The following is a 24,532-nucleotide window of genomic DNA, read 5'->3' on the forward strand; positions in this document are numbered from 1 at the left end:
GACACCAACTGAAAAAAACCCATCGGCACCCCGGGCCTTGACAAGCGCTCACTGGATCACCGCATCACTCCAAGCCTAAATCCTAAATATGCAATAAGTCCTGGCTGTTTTTCCTCCTGCCAGTCACTATCCTGCCTTCCAGCGAACCTGCCATGCCTCTCCTCTGCCTCCGAAGACGACTTTCTTACATCTTAACCGCGCTCCTCGTGTTCCCCCCGGTTGCGTCACCTTCAGCCAACCACTATTCTGGGGTACCCGAGAAAGCGCGTCCACAACCTCGTCCTTCGAGACCTTTAAGTACTCGATTCGAGGAGACACCTGCTGAGCTCTGCTGTGAGACAAGTCACCAAAATTCCAACATACTTTGTCTCAACGGGCATCGTTAGCTCTAGTGAACAACCCGCTTAACGAATCCATGGGACTCCCTGGGGACGACTAGAAGCAGAGGCATACCGAACGGGCCCCACGTTGGGCGCCATTTTAATGTGGGTTTCTTCAAGGAGATCCCTCTATACTAATAATCGCCGCCCGATCGGTATGCGCTCCACCCGTCACCCAGGGAGTTACACACTGCAACGAGAAGACATGATCCAACGTGACAGGCCTGCGGATCGCCTTTCCCACGCCAGCGCTGCGTAGGCTGGCTGTCCCGGGCTATCAATGCCCGAGTCTCGCTGCGGAACCACCCCGGGATCGTCATAACCCAGGTCATATGGCCCGGGCTCGCCGTTCCCACCGGTCTTGCCCCAGACCTCGCTGGTGGACCGCTCCGGGGTTCATTATGGGCCAGGCCAGGCCTAGGCCAGGCAGCTTGGCTTCGACGTTCCTTGTCCAGCTACCAGCCTCGCTCAGCACGCAAATGTCTCGCGCCAGCTCGTGTCTTCTCTGCCGGCCGCCTGTCACGTGCTCTCTGCCTCGTCTTTCATCCTCGGCTCCCACAAAGTTCAAGGTACTACTGGTGCGTACCGTATAAAGGATGCGAGTTTTAACGCGTTTTATCACCCGAGAAAGGTTATTAGTGTAAACAATCTTGAACTCTCGCAACGTCTATCTGATCACGAAATTATATTTCTGCATTGCTATATCGCTGCTAAAATTACATCGTCTTTTATTATCGTAGAAAAGGTGTGTGGCGAGATTTGTACTGTTGGCAAAGTCGTGTATTAAAGTCGTGATCGTGCAAGACGGCGCGCTGCATCGTTTCCTTTTTTTAGTGCGCTATCCTGCAGGCGTATCCTGAAAGAAAAAAAAGATTAGGTCATAGAAGACGGTCTGTCTATTTTCTGTTACTCAAGTGAGTGGCAGAGCGTCCCCTTCTTTTTAGAGGCACCGCTGAAACAGCTGACGGCGGCGGAGAGGCGGTCGCCGTGCTGCCGACCCGCTGCGCTTGTGGCAGTGGTTGCAGGAGTGTACGCGCGCCGCAGAGCGGTCGTTCCGGTCGCTCTGCACACTAAACATCGTAACACCCTTGTGGGTGTAAATGGCTTGTCCTATAAGTAACACCCATTTGGGTGCAGCAAAACGCCCTAAAGAAAGGGCGTTATTCCTAACGCCCCTAAAATAGGGTGTTTTTCCCTTACACCCTGAAAGGACGGCGTTATTCCGAACACCTTTCAATTGGGGTGTGATTCCACTGTATACCTTTTTCTTAGTGCGTTATGTCTGCGCAGTACGCCCTCTAAATTGTTTGTATCACCGCCAGAAAGGGAAATAAAAATGGCGCGATTACCAACACCCATAAAGTAGGGCGTAATAGCCCAAAAGAGTGCACGAGAAAATGACTGCAAATGCCTGGTTCACTTTTTATTTTTAATCAAGGTTCTAACAGGATCTACAAAATTCTCTATAGACGATTGCAAGCAGGTCATCTGGCCGCAGCCATGTCTCTGCTTATGCAGGGCAAGTGCGTGCAATTACAAGCGTGCCAAAGGGCAAAGCTACGTTCACGCGCACGTCATCAAACTTGGCGAAGGCAAGACTGAAAGAAATAGTTCTCTTTTATCCTCGCAATTCCACCACGACCGAGACGCTTCTAAACCAGTGGCGGTCCGTGCGTGTAAGGTCATAAACATTTCAACCGGATATTGTTTCATAACCCCTTCAAATTGTACAACCGAAGGCCCTAGTTGAATCTCTAACCGTACTTTTCTTGTGACGTTTATGCTTCCTTGCACTGGTGATGTGGACAAAACTGGCAGGCTTGCGAAGACGGTACGACCGGGAGTTGCTATAGACGTAAGCGGCAGTTCATGTTTGTAAACCGTAAAATGGTCTATTGAAACGGAAGCAGGGAGCTTATGTTCGACAATTGTTTCGTTACTCCTAAAAATAAACTGAAGTGGCGGAAGTGACTATATCGCGTTTGATTGGTTAGAGGTTCAAATGACGAAAGTTACCTATTTTCGCCATTTGACCTTCCTACCAATCAAACGCGATATCGTCGCTTCCGTCACTTCCGTTTCTTTTTAGGAGAAATGAAACATTTGTCGAACATAGCCCCCTTGGCCTACTATCAGAAGCATGCTTGCAGAGTACTTACAAATAAAACAGCGATCTCATGTAATCCGTGATAGATGCATAATCCGATTCGGGCAGCACAGAACTATCCACAAACACAATGTCGAGGACGAAGGCGGTCGCTCACATTCAGCGGAAGTTTTGCGGTCACCGATGAGCACCTCTCTGTCGTGATAGATGCGTAATCCGATTCGGGCAGCACAAAACAACGCAAACACAATGCCGAGGTTGAAGGCGGTCGATCACATTCAACGGAAGTCTCGCGGCCGCCGATGAGCAGCTCTTTGTCGAAACGCGTCCAACAAATACAGCACAATAATTACATGGACTCCGACGAAATAAACGACCATTTTCGAAAAGTTGGCATGGATGTATTCCGGCCGTTCACGACGAAAAATCACAGCCGCGACTCAAACGCACGAAAAACAGGAATACAGTGACGGGCGCCCCCCTTCTTGTAAACCGGGACTACCTGGCCCCTACAACTCGCCGTAACTTGGCATACTGCAAAGACTACGGCCCCAGTAGCCCATCAGCGCGTCAGAGCGAATCACGTGACAAATTTTCCTCCAAGCGTCCTTGTCCTACGGAGAGCGGTCACGTGTTTTGTGCCACACCTCTGATTTGCTAGAAGTGGCCTTCGCACTCGCTCACAGCAACACGAAGACGCAAAAGAAGGTTTCGAGGCTTATCAGAAGACGAGGTGAAAGGGGATTGGACAAAGCCGCTAATCTCCCTCCGCTGCTTTGTATTGCCACCTGCCCTGCCCAGGAAAGGTCGCGAAATCGGACTCACCAGGGCTTGCTTTGCGTATAGTACAACCTTGAGCGTCTCAAACTGCCACTCTTGTAGGCGCGTGATCTGGTGCGGACCGCGAGATCACAAGATAAATTCTAAAAACCATTTTTAACGCCGCCGAAGACGCGGTTTCATGTGTACCAAAGAAAAACCGGAAAAAAAGCGTCGGAAAGCCAGATATTTTGGTGTCATTACGTAGAGATAAGAGTCGCGTCCCTGGGGGTGTCATTAATCCGGCATTTTCGGTTGTCTTACGACATTGTTTCTTCAGAGCTACACTCCAAAATAAAGTATCAGTGAAGGTGCTATAAGTAGTGCGAATCCCAGTCAGGTGAGATTGTACTATCGGAAATGAGGGCGCCACAGTTTGTTCAAGTCTTCAGCTTAAAAGGTCTTTTTCAGGCTAAAAGTAAGCCGCTTCTATTCCGGTTAATCTTGCTTTGTATTGTTTTTTTTTGTTTTGTTTGTTTTTAACGTCCGATTTTAGGCAGTCAAGAAATAGAAATACCTCGCCGGCATAGCCGATTTACGCAGGACACTCTTGACCACTGATTTCAATGACAATTGCTGGATCGCGTTTGCCCGCTCTGCGAATGCGGTCAGTGGCGGCCATCTTTAGGTAGAGTTATATTACCTCTAGCCAAGGTACAGCTCCTGCAGCCACTGTCGTCCATCCATGGCAGACAGCGTTTTGGCAGGTGTGGTGGCACCCTACCAAAAATAACGGTTTGAAATTAAATCGGAATGAATCCGGAGTTTCAGACCGTCATATGGAACCGGGAACTAAATCGGAGACGACCAATTCGGAAACTTAACCGGAGACAACCAATCCGGAGGCCTAACCGTACTTGGTCAAATCGGATGTGGCCAATACGGAGAATTTAACCGGAATGAATCACACCGGAGATTAGGCCGTACCGGGCCACTCCGGACAAAAAAGGAATTAGATTAATAAAGAGCTAATGCTCAGTTTCACCTTCTGGTGTACTGAGGCTGATGCTAAGAGCCTTTTGAGTCAGTCCAGTGCTTGAGAGCATGTCATCCGACTCTCTGGCAACACCCAGCGGCACGGAATGCGTTGAGCCATGCAACATATATTCACTGCGCTTGGTTGGTAGGAATGGCTATAGCATCTGCTGCACTACATCAGAGGTAAAACAGAACATAGTCAGTGTTGGTTAGTCATCAATATCACTGCAAATAATGAGGTACGACACCACACAGGGAATTGTGAAAAAAACGAGAAGATTCATTTATATAGTCTGAAAACACACAATCGCATAAAATCTGAGGAATGATACATTTAAAATTTCGTAAAACATTTAAAAAAAATATGTTTAAGGCTCAAAACTCAAACATTTCACACCAGGGTTCGTACAGGCTTTAAAGAAAAAAATTCAAGGGTTTTTAAGAACTTCTAAGGACCTGTAAATATACATTGAAATACTCATCTAGTAAATTTGTAATATATCATCTTTTTAAAATGCACTGCGAAAATTCTTTTTTGCACAATACCTAGGAAAAGGCGTATTTGCCGAGGAGGTGCTAGTTTTCAAAAGGACCTGCGCACCACGCACACACAAAATCCTCTACAAAAAAAATCAAGAAAATAAGGCAAAACCACAAATATATACAAGAGAGCCAACTAGGTATACAGAGGGGTTTAAAGCGATAAAGTGGTATTCCGTTCACCAAGCAAAACTGACCCCCTCTTGGCTGCCGCCATGTTGTTTGACCACTGGACACATGACCGTACGAAATACTGAGGTTTTTACGCAAAACTAAGCCGAGATTTTTATTGCGATTGCAGTAAAAACATGATAAACTATTTTTTTAAATATATTTAGCCCCAGAGATCAGTGTCTAGCTTTGATAAAAAGCCAAAATACAGCACCACGGCTGACGGCACCTGGCGGAGGCATTGCGAAGCTGCCCAAGTTTTTGTCGTAAAAGCATGTTTTCGATTTAAAACAAACGAAACAACTTATCCCGTCAGTACCATTAACACATTCAAGACTAAAAAATAATTAATAAATCATAAAAAAAATATAGCTTTGTAAATAAAAATACATATTGCACAAGGTTCTTATAAGTATAATGCCAAAACACAATAAAAATTAAAAAAAAAAATATTGCAGCAAAAAAAAAAAAAAAAAGGACGAAAAGCGGAAGCGACTGGCATTTAGGGTGGGGGAACTGCTAACGGAGATTCGTGGTCGTTCTTTGTGTTCTTCTTCGCCCTCTCCTCTTCCCTGTTCTTATCGACCAAATAGTCACCTAAGAGCTTTTTCACCACGTCCCTGACGGACGGCTCTTTGCCTTTCTTGGGACCTGGCTTGTTGCTGCCGTCCTCCTTGTCTTTCTTGCCGTCCTCCTTGTCTTTCTTGCCGTCCTCCTTGTCTTTCTTGATTTTGGCCTGCTTTTCTGCATAGCAGCCAAACGCAGCTGCAAAACCAGAGAATTGCAGCGTGTTTAGTTTTTATTGTCTGGAGTTCAGACAATAAGAAAATTAAAGTGTGTTTTAAATGGAGCGCCAATCGGTGGCAAAAGCGTAAGCTTGGTGACATCCTGTCAACGGCACAGGCAACCAGACTGGCTGGAAAAGTGCACGTGACATTAATGTGCATGCCTTTTGCCAAGTAGTTTTTGGTCCCACCTTCACCTGAAGCATCCGCTAATCCACATGCCATTCACATCTTCATAAAGAGATGTTCCAACAATTACGAACGCTGCTGGTTCTGGCTGCACCATCAACAACTGTGCCATCACCAAAGAGAAAAGGTAGCTGCAATCATGAGTTCATTTCACATATTATATTCTGAGTAACACAAATTGGTTAAAAAATATATTTTACTGTGTTACTGAAGTCTCATATTCGCGACTCCAGCAAAATGGACGCCACCAAGCAGGAAAACCGGGGACCAGCCGGACCAGGTCGCTCCGTGCCCCTCCGCGTCTCTGGTGGCTTTCTCAGACGCGTGTTGTCGGCACTGTGGCGAACGATGTAATTTGACGAAGGTCCGAAAATTTCTTGAGTTTGCCTGAGTGTTCATTAGTGTGGTGAAGCCTCAGTAGATTGTTTCCTTCCATCACGTGGTTGAAAGTCCGTTTACTCCACAACACACGGTCGTGTGCTTTCGATTTCTTGGTTGGGGAGGAATCACGGAAAAAACGTTTTGATTTCTTGTCTGTCTCTAATCACATTCAAAGTGACGACTACTTGGTAACTGATGTGGTTTCTTTATAAGGATGTAGAACAGTGAACTGAGGACGACAGACGAGGCATTTCACTGGAGGGAACACCAATGTGGCAGTCAAGTGAATGGGAAGGTTCGATAGCTGCTTTTCTGGAGTTTGGTTGTGTTCGATTAGCTTCAAGTTTGAGCCACCCACGCCGGTCGGTGTGTTGGCTATTCATCTTGGCTGCTTTTCGCCAAAAAAGCCTCTGTACCACTCTGAAGGAGTTGGGCTGACTTTCGCACTTGATTCAGGAAAACCTGCTCGCTGCAAATGATGAATGAGGGAAATTATCTGTTTTCAAAAGGTGGGGGACGCGTCTCGCAACGTTAGAAGCTGTCACGGCATTTTGATCTATCACGCCTCCAATATTGAAATTATACCCCCATCAAAGCCAGCAGCAATATACGTCTACGTTGATCAGGTTGACCGGCGACAAGAAATGCTCATTTTCATAGTTCAGGATTCGAAGCAAAGTTCAATGCAGAGAGGTTCTGCGTGAATCTCCAATGAAGACTCTCTTCAGTTTGTCTCCGTGCTGCCGGCTAGAACCATTTGGCTAAGTTTAAGTAGTATCTCTCTGTCTGTCAAATATACTTTTATTCAGCAGTTCACCTAATAGCTAGTCAACTAAGCCCATATTTCAACCCGAAGAATATACTAAGATCGCTTTAGTGGGACATAATACGTAATATAATACATAACCCGCTCAACAAAATGACTTCTCGATTGCTACTAAAACCTGAATATGAAATACGAGTATCAGCTGCTTAGTGGGGTGCCGGCGGGTTAACATGCTCCTTGGCTCGAGAAGCGCTTGCTTAATTTTCGTAACTTTCCTGCAGCCTGTGTTGTTGACCGGGCAGACGACTGGAGCTGTTTCCTAAATGTGGATACGCACAAAAGCTTGATTTCGCCGACAGATAAGTCGCATGGTCGAGGCATGCGAGTTAGCTGAAAATTGCTCTTGGTGGAACAATACTGTAGTAATCGCCGCTTTCCTTAGACGACCAAAACTGATTAGTATAATACCGTCTCTCCGGAGCCCATAGTTTCGGTTTTGAACGAAATCTCTGAAACAAAAGTTTAACAAGGAAAGAAGAAAAAAAAAAAAAAAAAAACGGGAAAACAACACTATGCTTTGCAAGTTTATGTGCACCGGCTACACTTAACCGTCTCAGTTCAAATACCTATAAAATTGGGCATTAAACAAAACAAAATCTGTTAAATTGAACGCGCCACCTGTTCAGGCGGCCCGGCCGAGCCGACACGACCTGGACTCAGCCACCATGTTTGTTTGGTGGTGGCGCCCCCTATAGGTCGCTGGAGTCGCGAGTACTAGCTTGGGCGTAGGTTATGCACATACAAACCTAGTTGGAAACCCGTGGCAGGGTCCCTTAAATGAATAATCCACTCACCAATGACGGCATCAATCTTTTCTGGGGTGAGGGGTGTCTTCCCCACTGCCCCATTTTTGAGAAGGCGCCTGCAGGCTTGTCCGGTGACGCTCCGGTCAAACAGCGCTGCAGGCTCCCAGAGGCCTCGACTGACCATTCTCACGAACCGTCCAGGAGTGGACGCATGGGTGAGAGCGTGGGTCATCGTGTCCTCCGCCAGGGTTATGCCGTGGCCGAGATGAACCTGCAGCATGACAGGCAGTTTCAATATACAAGAAGAGGGCTCTCTCTATTCCCCTGTAGAGCTGCTGTAATTTTGACCTGTATGACTTAAGTTTAAAAAAATCGGTACCCCATTGCTGATATCAAAATAAGCAGTAAAAAAGGGAATATGCAAACAAAAGATGGGTTTTTATTGCTCTACAGTACTCGTAGCATAATGCTATTCATCAGATGACAAAACCTTCTGTAATCACCGTTTGTTAAAACTAATTATTTTAAAGTGGAAAAGAAAGACCACGTATGCCACACACAAGTATATTACTATAGTAATACAGTAGAACCTCAGTTTATTGAAAATCCAGGATAACTAGTAGAATTTCTATGGTCCCATATAGTATCAAGTGTAAATATGACCAAATAATATGTATGACCAGAGCGCACCTACCCAGTTAGTTTCTGGACTTTCGTCGGCCCGGCTCATTTTTTACATGCTAAGTGGCACAAATCAGCACCCAAATGCAATAACATGGCGAGTTTTCGTCATTCCGTTGCCTGCTTGCATGCGAATCCATGCATAAAAGTTATTTGTGTGCTTTTCTGCTTTTTCCATTGTGATCTGGGAGTCAGTGATGTCAATCTCATGTGCGATTGTAGTGCGGAGGGAACCTGCTGAAGCACAAAACCCTAACGCCGCGCCAGAAAGTGGGCCTCATCGAGAAAGCAGACAAGTTTGCATTTTCGAGAACGAAGCTTGCCGAGAAACATAAGCTGCCTCTCGACAAGGACGACAATTCTCTAGGCCTGCAACAAGACACTCACCAAAGCGTTCACTAATTTGTCTTCCTACCTATGCCGAGGTGGAAGGCGCCTTGATCACCTGGCAGACATGCTATGCAAACACTGAAAGTGATATTGCTGGGAGTGTGGCTGTTGAAACCCAAAATGGCAGCGACTACGAGTTACCCGTGCCTTTGCTCTCGGAGAAGTCGTGCAATTGCTAGGGGTTGTCTGCAGTTTTTTAGAGTATGTATATACGGTGGCTGTACGGAAACATTTGCCCAATCGTCATTTTTGAGAACACGATAAGTATCACCAACCACAGGAAGCGTTAAGCAGATTGACGATTACTTCATGTAACTGCATCATGTTTTGCAATAAAAAGTTTTTTAAGGTTTACCCGCACATGATTTTGGTTCTTTTATTTTTTTTTTTATTTTTTCGTATAATTTTAAATCCCGCTTAATTGGAATATCTTTCTCAGTCCAACAGACTTCGAATTAACGAGATACTACTGTATGTCCAGATACCATCAGCTATGCAAAACTTGTAAATGCATCGTATGTCAAAAAACAACTGCAACCAAAAAAAAAAGAACTTTTGTAACAGTGCGTATACCACATGCATGTTGCAAACATGCATTTTCCTTGAAGAAACGATTTAGCTCACTATTTATGCTGCACAATGGAATTTACATTAGCAGTCTACCTCTCCACTCCTCTCTGTCGCACTTGTTTGCGCCATGTTGGTATGGTTACAGTAAAATGAAAGAGGATACATGAAGGAAAACACAGATTACTGCAAAATTACTCACACCCTGAATATTGTTTTCATTTTTCTCCATGCAAAATAGATTTCTGACACAACTTTTCTATCCGGGGGGGTACAGCATCCCTCTTACTACTTGCATTTTTTATAAGATTTATCCTCTATTCTTTTGGCTTTATTCTTTTAACCAGGCAACAGTTTGCCACTGTATCACCAGTAATGTTAGCACTGGTAATGAATTTGATTAGCCCCAAAGTACCAGATTTAGCAGGACGCATGGTTATTAATTTTGTGGACTGGTTAGTCACGAGTTCTCAACCCTAACAGTACAGATTTTCAGGTAGTAGAGCTTTTGGCATTTGTCTGTGGTGTGACCGAGTAGAAGACACAATATTTTGTTACATGGAGCTGGCTGCAAGCACCCTCCGTTATGCCTATATAAGTGGTGCACCGTGCTCTCAAAAGCCCTCGATCCAACTTACCTAGTGCCGGCACTAAAAAATGCAAACTTATTTAATTAAGCTTTTCCACACCACATATTGAACTGTTTGCCACCTGAAAAAATAATAAATGCACTTCCACATCTACAGCAAATACCCATTCTGATTGGTTCATTAGACAATGTAGACATACCATACTATACTAAAAGATAGCCACCTCAATTTAAGAGCAAACTAAGTGAAAATAATGGGAAAGCTAACTTTTAGAGCTTGAGAAAAAAATATAAAAATCTTGTTGCAACAAAGCCAAGAACACATACACTTTTAACAAACTTTAAAGCCTGCAGATTTGCAGTTGAGTTGGCAAGATGAACTACCTACTAGTGAATTACATTATGCTATTTTAGATGCAGTGGGCCGTCAAGCCTGTTATGGCTGCAAGGGTTAACTGAATGAAGGATAACTGTCGTTTCCAGGCCTCATGGCTTGCTCACCTCCCCTTGTGGCTTGCCCCGTTTCTGCGGAGGTGACCATTGGACTACCTTTAGGTGGTGGGGCATCTCTTAGGATACTAAGATGCATACGTAAAAAGCTTGCCTAGGTATTAGCTTTGTTAATATAATCAATAACACTTTTGTTCCGAAAACTGTCCTTTCAATGAAAACATTTAACAAAATCTTTTGTAGGCTCTCATGCATACTTGACCATCCAGGACAGCAAGAAGCGGAGGATAAGGAACATCCCCAGACTCCCCACAGCCAGCAGCCCCGGCATCACCTAGAAGTGCAAATTGAAAATTCTCAACATCAGCAACTTTAGAAACCTAGCTGGCTTTATGAAATTAAGGAGTTATATACAGAAATGAAGGACAGTCTACCCCGACTGTAACTTTACCTGCCACTCCAAAAATGTAAGAGTGCAGTTAATTTAACTTGAATTGCAAGCCTCTGCAGTCAGTTTCTGGGAGCAAAATCTAACTTTTGTGCTTGAAGCGACACAAACGTCTGTGCCATTAGGCAGGGACGCTAGGTACTTCCATGCCTCCATGGAGCTGGTCTCGTGAAATAAAATACCTGCGGCTAAGTTGGCCGCAATTGGAGCAGCAGCTGCGAGATGAGCAAACCGGCCCTGGGTGGCGATGAGAATCGAAGAGCAGACCTAGTGACCCAAACGCCGATGCGTTACTTTAGGGCTCCGAGGGGGAGCGGAACCAGCTGGGCTAAGGATGACTAGGGCGCCTCTATGTTCTCCTTGCATTATTCTTTGTAGTACCTGATCAACAGCACATACTCTTGGAGAGAACACAAAGGGATAGCACAACACAAATGCTGCTGTAGTGCAGGCAAAATATGAGCTCAAACCTGAGACACTCACGTGCTCCAGAGCAAACAGAAAGAAGCATTGCAAAAAGTCAAATTCACAAACTTGTGTTGCATCCAACCGAGTGCGACTGCAACCACTTGCAACGCTTAAAACAAGATGGCGGCGTCTGTGAGATGGCACCAACGGCAGTGTTGGGAACGCACTTACTGTATCAAAATGCATTCAGACATAACCACAGATGCCATTCACTGCATTAAACAGTAAATGTGTTGGTAACACTACAGTGCTTGGAACGCGTCTTCGACAGGTGTGTTAAGGCGTCCTCATTTTGGTCCCTCGATTTACACCTTGTGATGTCACAAAAATGTCATGCTGTTGCTGGTCGTGATCTTGGCGGCGGTCCAACAGCAAAGGTACAGTTGGCAGACGACTGTTCTACCTTGTCTGACTCTGCTGCTCAACAGTTGATGGAAACAAGTGAACATGAGACGGGACATTCCGATAACAGCAACTATTTATGTCCGCTCATCTTGTTAGCCGGCGCCCCTAATGAGTCGACAACCAACCGCAAGGATTGCGACACCCGATAGCATGACACTTTTAGCTTTTGTGGCAAATTTTATTGCCACTTCCGGACCATTTTGAACGCAATATGGGGGGGGGGGGGGGATATAGGACAGTAAACACACCAATCGAAAACGCGTTCCAGGCACCATAGTAACACTGCCATTGGCTGAACTGCGCAGACGCCGCCATCTTGTCTTAAGTGCCGCAAGCGGTTGCAGTCGCACTCGATCAGACTCAACGTAAGTGTGTCAACCAGCCTTAAGAAACTGCTTTGATGTCAGTACTCCGGAACAGATGCATACACATAGCAGGTGACTGATAGCACGCACAGTTGCCCTGAGAATGATTAATTGCAGCTCGGCACATGATCCCACAACTGCTCATACACTAGACTTCTGAACGAATTTAAACTTGTCTTGATCATTCTGATAATATGAGGAGAACATGAATGTGTTGTGCATGGAATGCCTGCACGAGTTTCTATCTGAAACATCTCACAGCTCCTCGTAACTGAGCATACCCAATCATACATAATGCAGGCGTAACGCACACACCAGACATTCTATGCTTCCCGAGTTTATCGAATGATCAAGGGAAGTTTGACTATTTTTTGTTTTTCTAAACCTCGACAACTGCACCGAACGAGAGATACTCGAGCTGTCTGTCCCTGATAATTAGGCAATGCCTAGGTTCATCAGGTCTCGTTACTGTTTTTGATAGAAAAAAGGGAGCCATTAAAATACTTCAGTCCTGTTAATAGGCTCATAACAGACCTACATCTCTTTCCAATAGCAAAACAAAACTTGGAGACAGAGAATCCCTCAGCTCCATTAGAAAGAAATAATAATTGTGCAATTGCAGTGGTCATACTGGCCTTGTATAGTGACATGGATGTTGTTGCTACACTCTATGTATGTTAGTACTACGAAATACATTCCTCTTTGGTGTTTATACGAAGTTGACCCACACATTATTTATGAATGAACTGTAGTTTTTCATGTTCAGCTAATTTACATTGTCAGCAAACTTACTGTGTGGTTCAGCGGGAGGAACCTCCTCAGACTCTGTAGCCTCCACAGGGAGCGGGGATAGGTTCCCTGCAGGTTGCAGATGGGAACACTCCTCGGAGTCTGTCAATTCTTGCGTGCTGCCCGATGCCCCAGTTGTGCGGTACAGCATTGTAGACACACCTGAAAACAAAAATTCCAAGGTCAAATTTGACTGATCAAAAAGCGATCAAGCGTGTAAACCCCAAAGGGAATACCTGAAAAGGGGCATAAAAATATTCTGCAAAAAAATACAAACTTATTTATTGTAATTGAGCATGACAACCAATTCAAAACGTAGCATAGCAAGTGGCACACAAAGTATGGATATAGCTCATTGTACAATGCAAAGTATCTCAACCTGGTCGACACACAGTAAAAAGGGATAATCCAGGTGTGTGGATCCTCTACAAACGAAACAAAACAACAAGGAAAGGTGGAAAGCGGCTATAATTATCACTTTACACAACAGTGAAAAGGCAGGAAGAAGAGGGGTTTGCACCAGAGTGACGGTGGCCACCCGTTGGGCACATCATAATATTGGTTTTAGTAGGGAATTCAGCGTCACCTTGATGCAATACAGTAAATTCTCACTTGAGCGAACTCAAGGGACCCAAGGAAATAGTTCACTTATCTGAAAGTTCACTAAAGGCGGCTGGCATCGAGGCTACTTGAAGGATTATACGGCGTGCAAGTTCGTCTGCTTCCTGTGCACGTCGTGCTTAACTGAATATCTTCACTAGAACATAGAACAGCATAGGGCACAGCATATATTGAGTCAAAAGTGTGAAATGTAATTTATGAAGTCATGTACATTGATATATACAAAGTGCATAACAGTTATGATGCTGCCTTTCTCATTTAAAAAAAAAATATAATTTTCATTTGCACCGGCGCTCTTAATGCGCATGAAGTAACTAGGCTGTCCAGAGAGTCTCTGTTTTTTTGCACTTCCTCGAGAATAAAAATAAAGTTTATTCTCTCTCTCTCTCTCTCTGGCACAGCTTGTTGCTGCGACAAAGCCATACCACAACAATATCATCCACTGACTGGAAATATCCCGTGCAGAGTCATTTGCTATTGCCATTGAGGTGCAGTTTCTCCTTCAAGCTTTGACTTTTGCTTCACTATCGTTCACAACGTTGACGGTGGAATCTCATAGTCCTTCGCAACGTCCACTTGCCTTTATTCATTGTCCAGACACTGAGGAATTTTGAGCTTGTGTGATAAAGACAACCACTTCCGTCTCGTGCTCGTTACGAAAGTGGGTGCACAAACTGCCGTCCTACTGTTGTTACCCACAGCAAAGATGGCCAAATGCAACCGACGAAAAGAAAAAACAGACGCACCACATGGTTAATTTTCGTCTACCGCACCGCCGCTTTGCTTCGGCAGTACTGTGAAAGCCAGCGATAATAGGCGGGCATCGGCTACGCCTGCACTGCAGAGCACAAAACTTCAGTGAACTGATTGCAAAAATAATCCTGGGACCATCGATCAAGTTTGTTGAACTGAAATATTTGCTATTCAGAATGTGTTTTTCGTTAAACTGAAACATTTTTGCATAGAATGCATAGGAGAAGCGCCGGTGATTTTTTTAAGGTTCAATATCCTGAAATATTTGTTAAGTTGACGCTCGCTCAAGTGAGTTTACTGAATTTAGGCTGCTGTCTTATTTCGTGCCACTAAAGTGATATCGGCCATTTGTTTTCGTTTAACTTCTGATCGGAGTTTCCCTTTGGCTTCATACTTTCAGCAAGTTACATACTGTAAAGTAATGAATATTGCGAGTCTGATATGAACCAAGAAAGCATGTCTACTTTACCTCAGAGCACATGAACAGCCAGTCACTGCCATGTACAGAAATGGCCCATTGATTGACAATACACTGATAACAGATATACTTGAAAAAATCATCTGTGTCAAGACGCTCAACGCTGTCAACACCTTGTCATTCGCTGCCCTTCCTGCGAACAGCAGTGACGCTATTCACATGATCTGCAGTAAAGTAGACATGCATTCTTTTTAGTATCTTGCAGTACTTTGCGCAAATGAAAAAGTATTTCTGTCCTCATTTCTTCACAAAATTTAAAGAATTTGTAAAAACTAAATTTTTAAAAGTGAAAAAAAAGTGTCTGCAAACCATGTTAAATACATGACGCCGACATATGTAGCACATAAGGAACATCTAATTTTTGTAGGCACATTTGAAACCTTGGATCCTTTTTTTCCATGTAACTCCTAAAGAAAAGCTAACTTCTGAAACAATATCTACATCCACAATATAACAGCAAGAAGAAACTTGGGAATTAATTAATGGAAACTGAAATTCAGCTATCCTGCCCTTACATCCGGCCTCTGTCATCACACGATCAGGCACCGAAGTAGGGACAGCAACGGGCACAAGGACAGGAGCAACGACGGGGACAGGGACAGGAGCAGCGACGGGGACAGGGACAGGAGCAGCGACGGGGACAGAGACAAGGACGGGGACGGGGACAGGGATGGGTGCAGCAGGCACTGACGTTCTTCCCTGCAGCTGGTGAGTGGCCTGGTGACTGGCCTCTCTGGTGATCTCTGGAGAAGGCACAGTGACCATGTGTCCATCGATAGTCACCAGGCAAGCAAAAAATTAGGCCCACTGCAATGGACCTTTTCCGAGAAGCGTTCTGCGCACGCGCGAGCACCCGATGCTAAGCGGCGGAAGTCAGAACGAAAAATCGAGGAAATTCGGAAGGAGGCCGTATATCAGCGAGCACAACACGTAACTGAAGAATATATATAATTGTGTTACATGAAAAGAGAATGTCGACGGAAAGGAAAACACGACGTTTAGGTGGATGCCACAGATGCCCCTCTTTGAAGTCGCGTAGGGCACGCGCCGCTGCTCGGAGAGCGAAGAAACTGGTAGCCTAGCTCCCTATATCGATTGGTAGCGCAGGTAGGTCACTTCCTCGATTTTTAGTTTGTGCAGCCACCGCCTGGTGCCGTCGGTATGTGGAAAAGGTCCATTGTTAGCCATAAGGGTGCATAATCCTAAAGCACAATTGCGAAACATTCAAGTAAACATGACGGGTAGCTTACCGATCTTGTCGAGGACGACACGCATGAGTCGAAAGTTGGAATCCTCTACTTCCTTTAGTTTCTTTTGAAGCTCCTCAATTTTTCCAAGAGCTGCGTCATGTTCGGCTTTCGACACAACGCCTTCGGCGCATGTGGCACAAGACTTTTCCTCCGCCTTGCGGAGCCTCTTCCGCAGAGATCGCAGAGCTTCTTCAGCCCTATCTAGCTCCGACTTCGGCACAACTGCAGGGTCCTCATCGTCGGTTGAGTCTCCTGCTAAAGGCCTCTTCTTACTTAGGATGCTCGCCATCTGTTTCCTCTTGGCAAGAGCCTTGCGTTGTTTCAAGTTCTTGTTGGACGCAGAACCTGATGTTGATGCCTAAAATATACAAAATACAATACAATATTGTGGAAGTGCCCGGGTCCGCTCAAAGTGGAACCGTTTTGTAATTGCCACTTCCACTGCCCTCTTTTGTGGAACTTCGATCTTAAACAATTTATTTTCCACCTCATAGGTCTATCTACTACAAACTAGCTTTCCTTTATTTTTTTCGCTGGCTCGACAAAATACTTCTAGACATCCCCAAGACTTCTTTTCAGGTTTTTAGCATTACAAATCGCGAATAATGACTGAAGTAAGGTATCAAATGTCATAAACACAATAACCAACTCGAAACAAAAGTCTGTGTCTGCAACAGACCCACTTACTTGCACTGGTTCCTCAAAAATCTGGGGAATAACCAGTCGCTTCTTGTGGGCCATCTCCTCGAGAAGTGCCCTCTTCGATTCTGGTGAATAAAAGATAAAAACATGTTAACAGAGCCACAGAACAGATAGGTCAGTCTGACATGACAGGGTCAGGCATACTGATGGCATATCAGCCACTAGTGTTAATTTAATGCTATAGTAATTTTACACCACCAAGCTTGAACTGCACAGTTTGCAAGAAGTAAAACAACCGCCAACACTGCAGAATGATGTCACGTGCAAGCCACATATAAATCCATGGATTCAATGACAGCATTTCAATTATAAGAGAAAAATAAGAAAAGTTAGCGGTCATGTGATTGTGCTGTGTTATGCCCTGTACTCTGCTGATAATCACTGCCCAAAACATTACAATTATTTTAGTAAGTCACTGGAAGCTGCATTTACGTCACACATATTCTTCCTCTTAACAAATGCTTCAATTATTTGTAGGTGCTCAGACTACCAATCCTTGTGGCAGTTGCATCTTTTTTAATTTCAGTGAAAAAATTTAGAGTGTGCACTACCAGTGTAGATGCACTCACATTCGGTTTAAAGGGAAACCGAAGTGGTTCTGTATTTTTGAAAAAACACATGGATCATCTTCTTTGGCCTCTAGGACCATGAATATCGAAATTATTTTTCAATCTGATGTAGGAAGCCGTCGCACAGCATTTTGAAAATAGCACCGAAGTCCCGCCCTCTTTGAGCATGACATCACACCCAGAGTTCTTGGAACCTCCGCTCTCTCGTGCCTTATTGAGCACCCATCATAGTCATGCTCGCACTCTTGATATTTTCAGAAAGGTCAGCAAAAAAACATCACAAATGGTGTCACGTGTGGGGGAATATACCTGGTAAGCTTGCAATTGCACGTGCTACCCACATGAGCGACATAGACTTGGTAATCAAAAGATCTGGCGGGAAATTTTTCGAGTTTTCTTGTGTTCAGTTACATCTTCAGGGAAAACGAATGTGATATTTGGATTCACGGGATAAAAATGTGCTACAATCTGGCTCTAACTCTCCGCAATGGCCAGCGACTCGAGGATCTCCCTTCCAAGCTGTTTCCGGTGTTGTGCGACGACAGTGATGTTTGTGAAGTCAGGAGCACATTTGCATTCCCGATAATGCGCCGAAAGGTGGCCCGCCGACGTTAGTGTGGCCACAGAGGCTGCATGTTCTCTGGTGCGGTCGTTTATGCACCTCCCTGTTTGCCCTATGTAGCTTTTGCCACATGACATGGGGATATGTGATATGTGAGAAGCTTTGTAAGCAAGTGCGACATAATCCGGAGAAAAATGAACCAACGAAAAAGAAACCACCAAAGCCTTTCGTAGTGGTACCATATATACACGGGATCACTCATCGTCTAAAAAAGATCGCTGGCCGACAAGGCATCCACGTTGTGTGCTCAGCCCCCAACAAGGCATACGCCACGTGCCGTAGGGTGAACCGGGAGACCGACCACAACGTGACGACGACCTGCGGCACTGCGCATTGAACACCCTATGCCCCATGTGAAAAAGGAGTCGTATACAATACCCCTATGTCTTGTGGCAAAAGCTACATAGGGCAAACAGGGAGGTGCATAAACAACCGCACCAGAGAACATGCAGCCTCTGTGGCCACACTAACGTCGGCAGGCCACTTTTCGACACATTGTCGGGAATGCAAATGTGGTCCTCACTTCACAAACATCACTTGTCGCACGACACCGGAAACAGCTTGGAAGGGAGATTACTCGAGTCACTGGCCATTGAGGAAAGGGGGGAAGAATGCGTAAGTGTCGCCTCCATTGCGCTCTTGCCTAAAAAAAAAATATATCCGCAGGGAGTGGCCCCTCGGAGCAACCAAGTCGGGACTATTTGAATGCCAAGATCCGACAGAGGAAAAGAAGTTGACACTACCGAAAGTGTAGAAAAAAAGAAAGTTTTGTAAGATCCGACAGCTGAAGAAGAGGTAAACTCTACGGTTAGTGTCGAGAAAAAGGAAGTTTCAGTCTAAGATCTCACAGATGAAGAAGACACCTTTTAGGATAGTGTTGAGGAAAAGAAAGTTTTATTAAAAGGTTGATAGTCCAGTAGTGTGGTTCTTTGTTTTTTTTTCTCTCCATCGCTTTTCCTAGACGTTCAACTGGTATTCAAGTAAGCATAAAAAAGATATGCCGCAAATATTGCCAAACGCCTCGACAAAACAAAATATTCGAGAAAAAAAAGAAAGTGGGCCCACACCGCGGATCGAACCCGCGCCCACTTGCGTATGAAGCAGAAACCTTGCCACTATGCTTTGCCACCGCTTATTAGAAAACTTTTAACTATTCGTTTTATACGAGTTTCGCGTAGTGCGTACACCCTTTTCCGGTCGAGATGCAGGACGGAGTCCGAATAACTTTACTCATTAAAAGTAGTTACGTCGGAAGTAACGCTGGATATTGCGTTTACCACAATCGTATGTTAAGGAAGTACGATTTCCCAATATTGCAATCGAGTTCTGAGCTACACAAACCGCACACACTTCCTTTGAGAAAACAGATCAGCGCAGGGCAAACACAGAGGAACAGCAAAGGCCAGGTACTTACTTGCAAGAAGGACCACTTTCGCCTCGTAGTAGCCTTCTTCAAGGCCGGCCTCGGAGCGCCAATACGCTTGCACCGGTTCACTAGGGATGTCAGTCTCCGTTTTTGGATTATAATCCTTGATCAGGCACACAGGCATGATCGCCTTCTCTTTGTCGGCGGGGTAATGTACATACGTACGCGTAGAACATCGCGAAAACAGAAGAAACATACGAAAAGAAAGTCAAAAGAATAAAGCAACGCTTGCTGGGCTACCAGAAAAAAAAAAAAACGCACAACGCACAAAACGAAGTGCACAAGATAGAACGCAGTAACACAAAAAGGTGAAAACAACGATACCCAAATCAAAGCAGAGGTCCTGTTAGGACTAGGAGGCACAGGCAAGAGCAGAGCCAGAAAGGAAAGCCCAGGGAAAGCCGTTCGGGCAACTCCGAAAAATAAAGGTGGATTGGATTGGATTGGACGGGATTGTAATGAGCCTGGAATATCTCTCTTGAAAACAGAAGTGAAACTGCTGTAACATGATGGTATGTTATTGGTGTTTATTCGTTGGAAGAAAATCCTAAATATCCTCAAGGCTCATATTAATTATTAAAAATAGTAGAACTTATTAAATATTATTTTTATGACCTCTGAAACACCATACAGCCGTCGATTTAACGAAAACTTGAACTCGCGAAGTCGTCGGAAGTAAACCCCTCACGACTGCGAGCAACTCCCGAATTCTCGGCGCGAAAAGCTCACACACACACACACACGCACGCACGCACAATTCCTTAATTGCAGGGAAGCGAATTTGCGCGGTGCTTCGGGGGCGCTAAAAATTAGATTAAAATGTAACCAAACAGCGTAGCTTCGACGCTGGCCATCGCCCTGGCTTATTATAGATTCGGTCTTCGGCTCTGACTGCGTCTGCTAGTTTGTCCCACCGCGGTGGTCACTGGTCCGCTCGGCTCAGTGGCTCGGCTTGTTCCGTTTCTCGGTTTGCATTGTTTACCTTGAGGTTGTTCGTTGTTCCGCACAGTGCTCTCAGTTTCGACGCTCGGCAACTCGTACTTGTTCTTCGTCTTGGAAGTGTGGTCGGGTTTGTGTTTCTCCCATTGGCTCTTCTATTAATTGCTCCGTATTTACGTGGACCATTTTTAGGCGGAGTATTTGTGCGTGACTTTCGCTTTCGTCGTCTGCGTTACTTTTGATCGTTCGAAACTCGAACTGGTTCTTTTTTATTATTTATTTTTTTAATTTTATTTTGTGCGTCAGTCGCGTCATTTGCGTCATTCTGCTTCTCGCTCCCCTCTGTTCCTCAGCAATTCTACATTTTTCTTTCCTGTTGCCTGTTGTTCGTGCGCGTGTTCACAAGCCTGGCTTGATGGCTGCGTTTGCTCCGTGACTTGTTATCATGGCTAGTAGTGAAGCAACTCGGCGTCGACGATTTGTTTACTTAGAGAAGGGCGCGTCTTTCAAGATACCAAAGTCCACTCTGTCTCGGTGTAAGAAGGCTGTGCCAAGCGGGAACCAATCAGCAACAGCCGGTTCTCCCGTCTATGATGTCCCCAGCGATGGTGACGAGCTCGAGAGTGACTGTGATTCCTGCAGCAGTGACCCTCAGTCGAGAATCACTGCGGAAGACGCTGACTCTTCAGAGAGTAACGGAGAGGAGACTATGACTCACCAGTCACATGCAGATTCTTCAACCTTTTGGGAACAGACCGAGCAACCACCACATATGAGTGAAGAACATGCACTGGCAGCAGGCTTACGAGCTTTTGGAACCCAAACTCTGCCCCATTCGACAACTACCAAGGCAGCAGCTGTTGCGATGATTATGGCGTTTGTGGCTGGTGAAGCCTTAAGCTGGCAGGGCCTTGACAACCTTCTTTTGATGGTCAATGCATTCTTTGCTCCAGAGCAGTCTGTGCTCCCACAAAGCAAGTACCTGTTCCGAAAGCTGTTTGCAGCCGAGGCGGAGTCCGCAGCTGTACGACATTTCTACTGCCGGTCATGCAATGATCTCTTGGAGGTTTCCGCTGAAGATGGCGTCTGTCCCACCTGCGAGACGTCTAGCAACCTCAAAGATGCAAAGAAAGATGGGGCTTTCTTCGTTGTTCTAGACATCGGCAAGCAGCTGAATCATGTCATTCAGAACAACAAAGCAGCCCTTCACGAAAAGCTGAACCAGATTGCCAGTGACCGGGGTGCTACCACCAGTGTCATCGGTGACATCACTCAAGCCAAAGCGTACAAGAATCTGCAGTCATCGGGGACCCTGGGGGACAGTGACCTCACGTTGACAGTGAACACTGATGGAAGCCCCGTATTTACATCTTCCGGTGCATCCGTCTGGCCCATTCAGTTCACTGTCAACGAGTTGCCAGTGCCTCAACGATTCCAGGTTTCAGTGCTTGCTGGACTTTGGTTTGGGAAGGGACACCCCAACATGACTTTGTTTTTTGGAAAGTTTGTAGAGGGTGTCAAGAGCATGCAACCCGTCCCCTGGCAGCATGAAGGCACACAGCACTCGTCTAGAGCGTACATCTTGTGCTGCTGCGTGGATGCCCCCGCACGCGCATCTGTGCAGAATATGGTACTGTTCAACGGGTACTACGGGTGCCCATGGTGCCTAATCAAGGGAGATTACGTTGATGGTACGTATCTATCTGACCTTTGGATGTAAACGTTCTACCACTGCAAGTTTTGTATAGTCATTTCAACCTCATTTTCAGGGAGCCTCAGATTCCTCTCCTTTGAGGATGCACGTGGGAGGACGTCAGCAGGTGTCCTACGGGACATGAAGGTGGCCCTGGAGTCCTCCTTGGTCATCAACGGCTACAAGGGTCCGTCTCCAGCCGTGAGCCTTCCTGACTTTGACCTGGTGTGGGGGTTCACGGTGGAGTACATGCATGCTGTACTCCTGGGCGTCATTCGCCAGATCACGGAGATGCTGCTGTCGTCTGTAAACTCCAACGAGCGGTTCTACATAGGTAAGATGGCAGGAATACTCTTAACTTTTAGTAAAGGTTTTCATGGGAAAATTGTTGATCATTTCACTATCAACCGGGTTCTATAAATTCACAAGAGGATGTTGCAAACGATGGCTATACAAGCCATCATTTGCAACATCAATCACTATATGCATTTATAAAACTGGGGATAGTGAGATTATTGACAATTGACATAACATTCACTATCACATTTTTTGCAAATGTGCCTGTAAAATACTTCGATTTTATGTATATTATAATCCTACATTTTAAAATGTTTGTAAAACATTTATGAAAGATGCAACAGTTTATTTATTGACTATTGCAAATGTTAAGGCTTTTGTTCTTGTATTTAGCTCTATATTTGCTCAGTTACCAGACATTGTGCTCAATGTTCTGCACCAGCCCAAAGGGGGAAAAATGAATCTTGAGTTGCTAATAGGCAAACTATGCAACCTGCATATAAATATGAAGTCACCAATGTTTGATGTGGTAGGTGGGCCTAGGGCTTCAACGTTTTCTTGGAGCCAGCCTTCTGTACCAAGGATACATACAACATAGCAAACAAACATTAATTTGTTTATGCCCGCGTAGCCATCAGCTTCAAAGGAAAGGGAAGGAAGGAACAAGACAAGCGGCTCTGATAGAGCATTTAGTTCATTGGTGAATCGCAACATAAGGAGAGTGTCAGGCAGTTTTTTAGTTACTGAGCTTTGAACTATATAACAAAAAAAAAGCAAAAAACAATTGTACTGTTACAGATCAGGCATCTTTAGTTCAGAGAGATGTAGAGGCATATGCACCGTGTGGTTGTTGAAGTTTAAAGGGAGACTTAAGTGGTTCTGTATTCAAGAAGAAAAACACTTTGTGCCCTTCAGGATCACAAATATCTAAATTATTTTTCAATCTGATGTAAGGAGCAGTCGTAACAGTGCTTTGAAAATAACGCCGAAGCCCCGCCCTCTCTGAGGCAAGTGAGAGGCGTGATATCAGATGACATTATATGCAAATGTACGGCTTGTCTGCTCATCTCTGCTTTGTTTGCTGCTATCTCCATTTGGTTTTCTGTGACTGCTCGTGGTTTTCTGCGATTGTGCGTGGTTTAATTTTGTTATTCGTTTTTGTTGTTTCGGTCTTCTGTACCATGACAGTCTCACGATTATGCCGACCCTGTGTGCGGTTGTTAGCTCCTCTAAGGCAGCATGATTAGTTATACCACAGTCCTTAGTTATACAAAGTATTGAACTAACTATTGCTTTTTGCAAAGTCGGATGTCGCAAAATCAACATGGTGAAGCAGTAAGAATGCTGGCTTGCTCAATCCAGCATTTGAGCAGAAACTGGGTGAAAGAAATCACTGCCAAGGCCCAGTGCACATGAGAGCTGAAGTTATGGTTCAATATTTGTCTCCGCTTGTGAGCTAACCCTGCCAGTGCTTTTTTTCACCATGCAGTCTCGGCTGAAATGCTGGCTCGGGCAAGCCAGCTCTGGCCGACCTCCACATCACTTTTTATAAGCTTGACGTAAATCGGAAGCCATCATGAGAGGCTAATCACGGCAATAAATTGGAGAAAGGAAATCACGCCAGCGTAAAATAGGCCAAGCAAATAAATCTGCAGCGAATCATACACGGATTTATGCATCTGGTAAGTTCTTTGTGAAAATAATAATGAATGCAACACATCCATAGCCGATATTCACCCCAATAGGAAGCATTCAAATTATAGAACGGAATTTTAGTGGGGTCAATATTTCGTAGATCTTGCAAAGTGCGCAAGGTTAGAAGCTTTTTGCTGTTAAAAAATTTTGCGATTCTGAGTGGTATGCTATGTATTTGTTACCGTTGGGTAAGATATAATCGTGATCTAATGAGGTTTCCAGGAAATTGAATCATGATGAATGTTCACAGTCTCACCAACAGGTCTGTGGACGTTTGCCCGCTAGTGCCATTTGGTCAGCGAGCAAGAAGTGGCAGTCGCATGGCAGCGCCATAGTGGCGCCGAGCAAGTGCCACTGCCACTTCATTCAGCACAGTCCCACATTCTCAATTTTCTCTCTTGTGTGTTCTGACG

The 24,532-nt window shown here is 45.0% G+C and overlaps 2 protein-coding genes across 3 annotated transcripts in view; one reads left to right on the forward strand and one right to left on the reverse strand.

Annotated features, from left to right (window-relative positions):
- Positions 1–24,532, forward strand: part of LOC115322726 (glyoxylate/hydroxypyruvate reductase A-like) — a 134,210-nt gene that overhangs the window by 52,954 nt on the left and 56,724 nt on the right. The window lies entirely within an intron of this gene.
- On the reverse strand, positions 4,829–20,995 carry LOC115331080. Of its 2 annotated transcripts, none has more exons than XM_042288889.1 (7): positions 19,820–20,995; positions 16,864–16,943; positions 16,177–16,534; positions 13,078–13,236; positions 10,857–10,933; positions 7,971–8,193; positions 4,829–5,760 (listed from the first exon to the last, which is right to left on the reverse strand). In XM_042288889.1, the coding sequence occupies exons 2-7, from the start codon at positions 16,915–16,917 to the stop codon at positions 5,498–5,500; spliced, it is 1,134 nt and encodes a 377-aa protein (XP_042144823.1). In that variant the 5' UTR covers positions 16,918–16,943; positions 19,820–20,995; the 3' UTR covers positions 4,829–5,497. The 2 variants fall into 2 exon arrangements, with proteins under 2 accessions (XP_042144823.1, XP_040074089.1); XM_040218155.1 differs by lacking the exon at positions 19,820–20,995 and adding an exon at positions 19,484–19,635.

This window comes from Ixodes scapularis, unplaced genomic scaffold (genome assembly GCF_016920785.2).
Source record: "Ixodes scapularis isolate PalLabHiFi unplaced genomic scaffold, ASM1692078v2 PGA_scaffold0__279_contigs__length_252992795, whole genome shotgun sequence".
NCBI lineage: Eukaryota > Metazoa > Arthropoda > Arachnida > Ixodida > Ixodidae > Ixodes > Ixodes scapularis.

Excerpts from the sequence above, each read along its gene's own strand:
- LOC115331080 (XM_040218155.1), bottom strand. The coding sequence starts at position 19,619 with ATGCCTGTGTGCCTGATCAAGGATTATAATCCAAAAACGGAGACTGAC. Across the intron at positions 10,934-13,077 it reads TCCTCCCGCTGAACCACACA|GTGATGCCGGGGCTGCTGGC; the intron begins GTAAGTTTGCTG and ends TTGCACTTCTAG. Across the intron at positions 5,761-7,970 it reads AAAGATTGATGCCGTCATTG|CTGCGTTTGGCTGCTATGCA; the intron begins GTGAGTGGATTA and ends CTGGTTTTGCAG.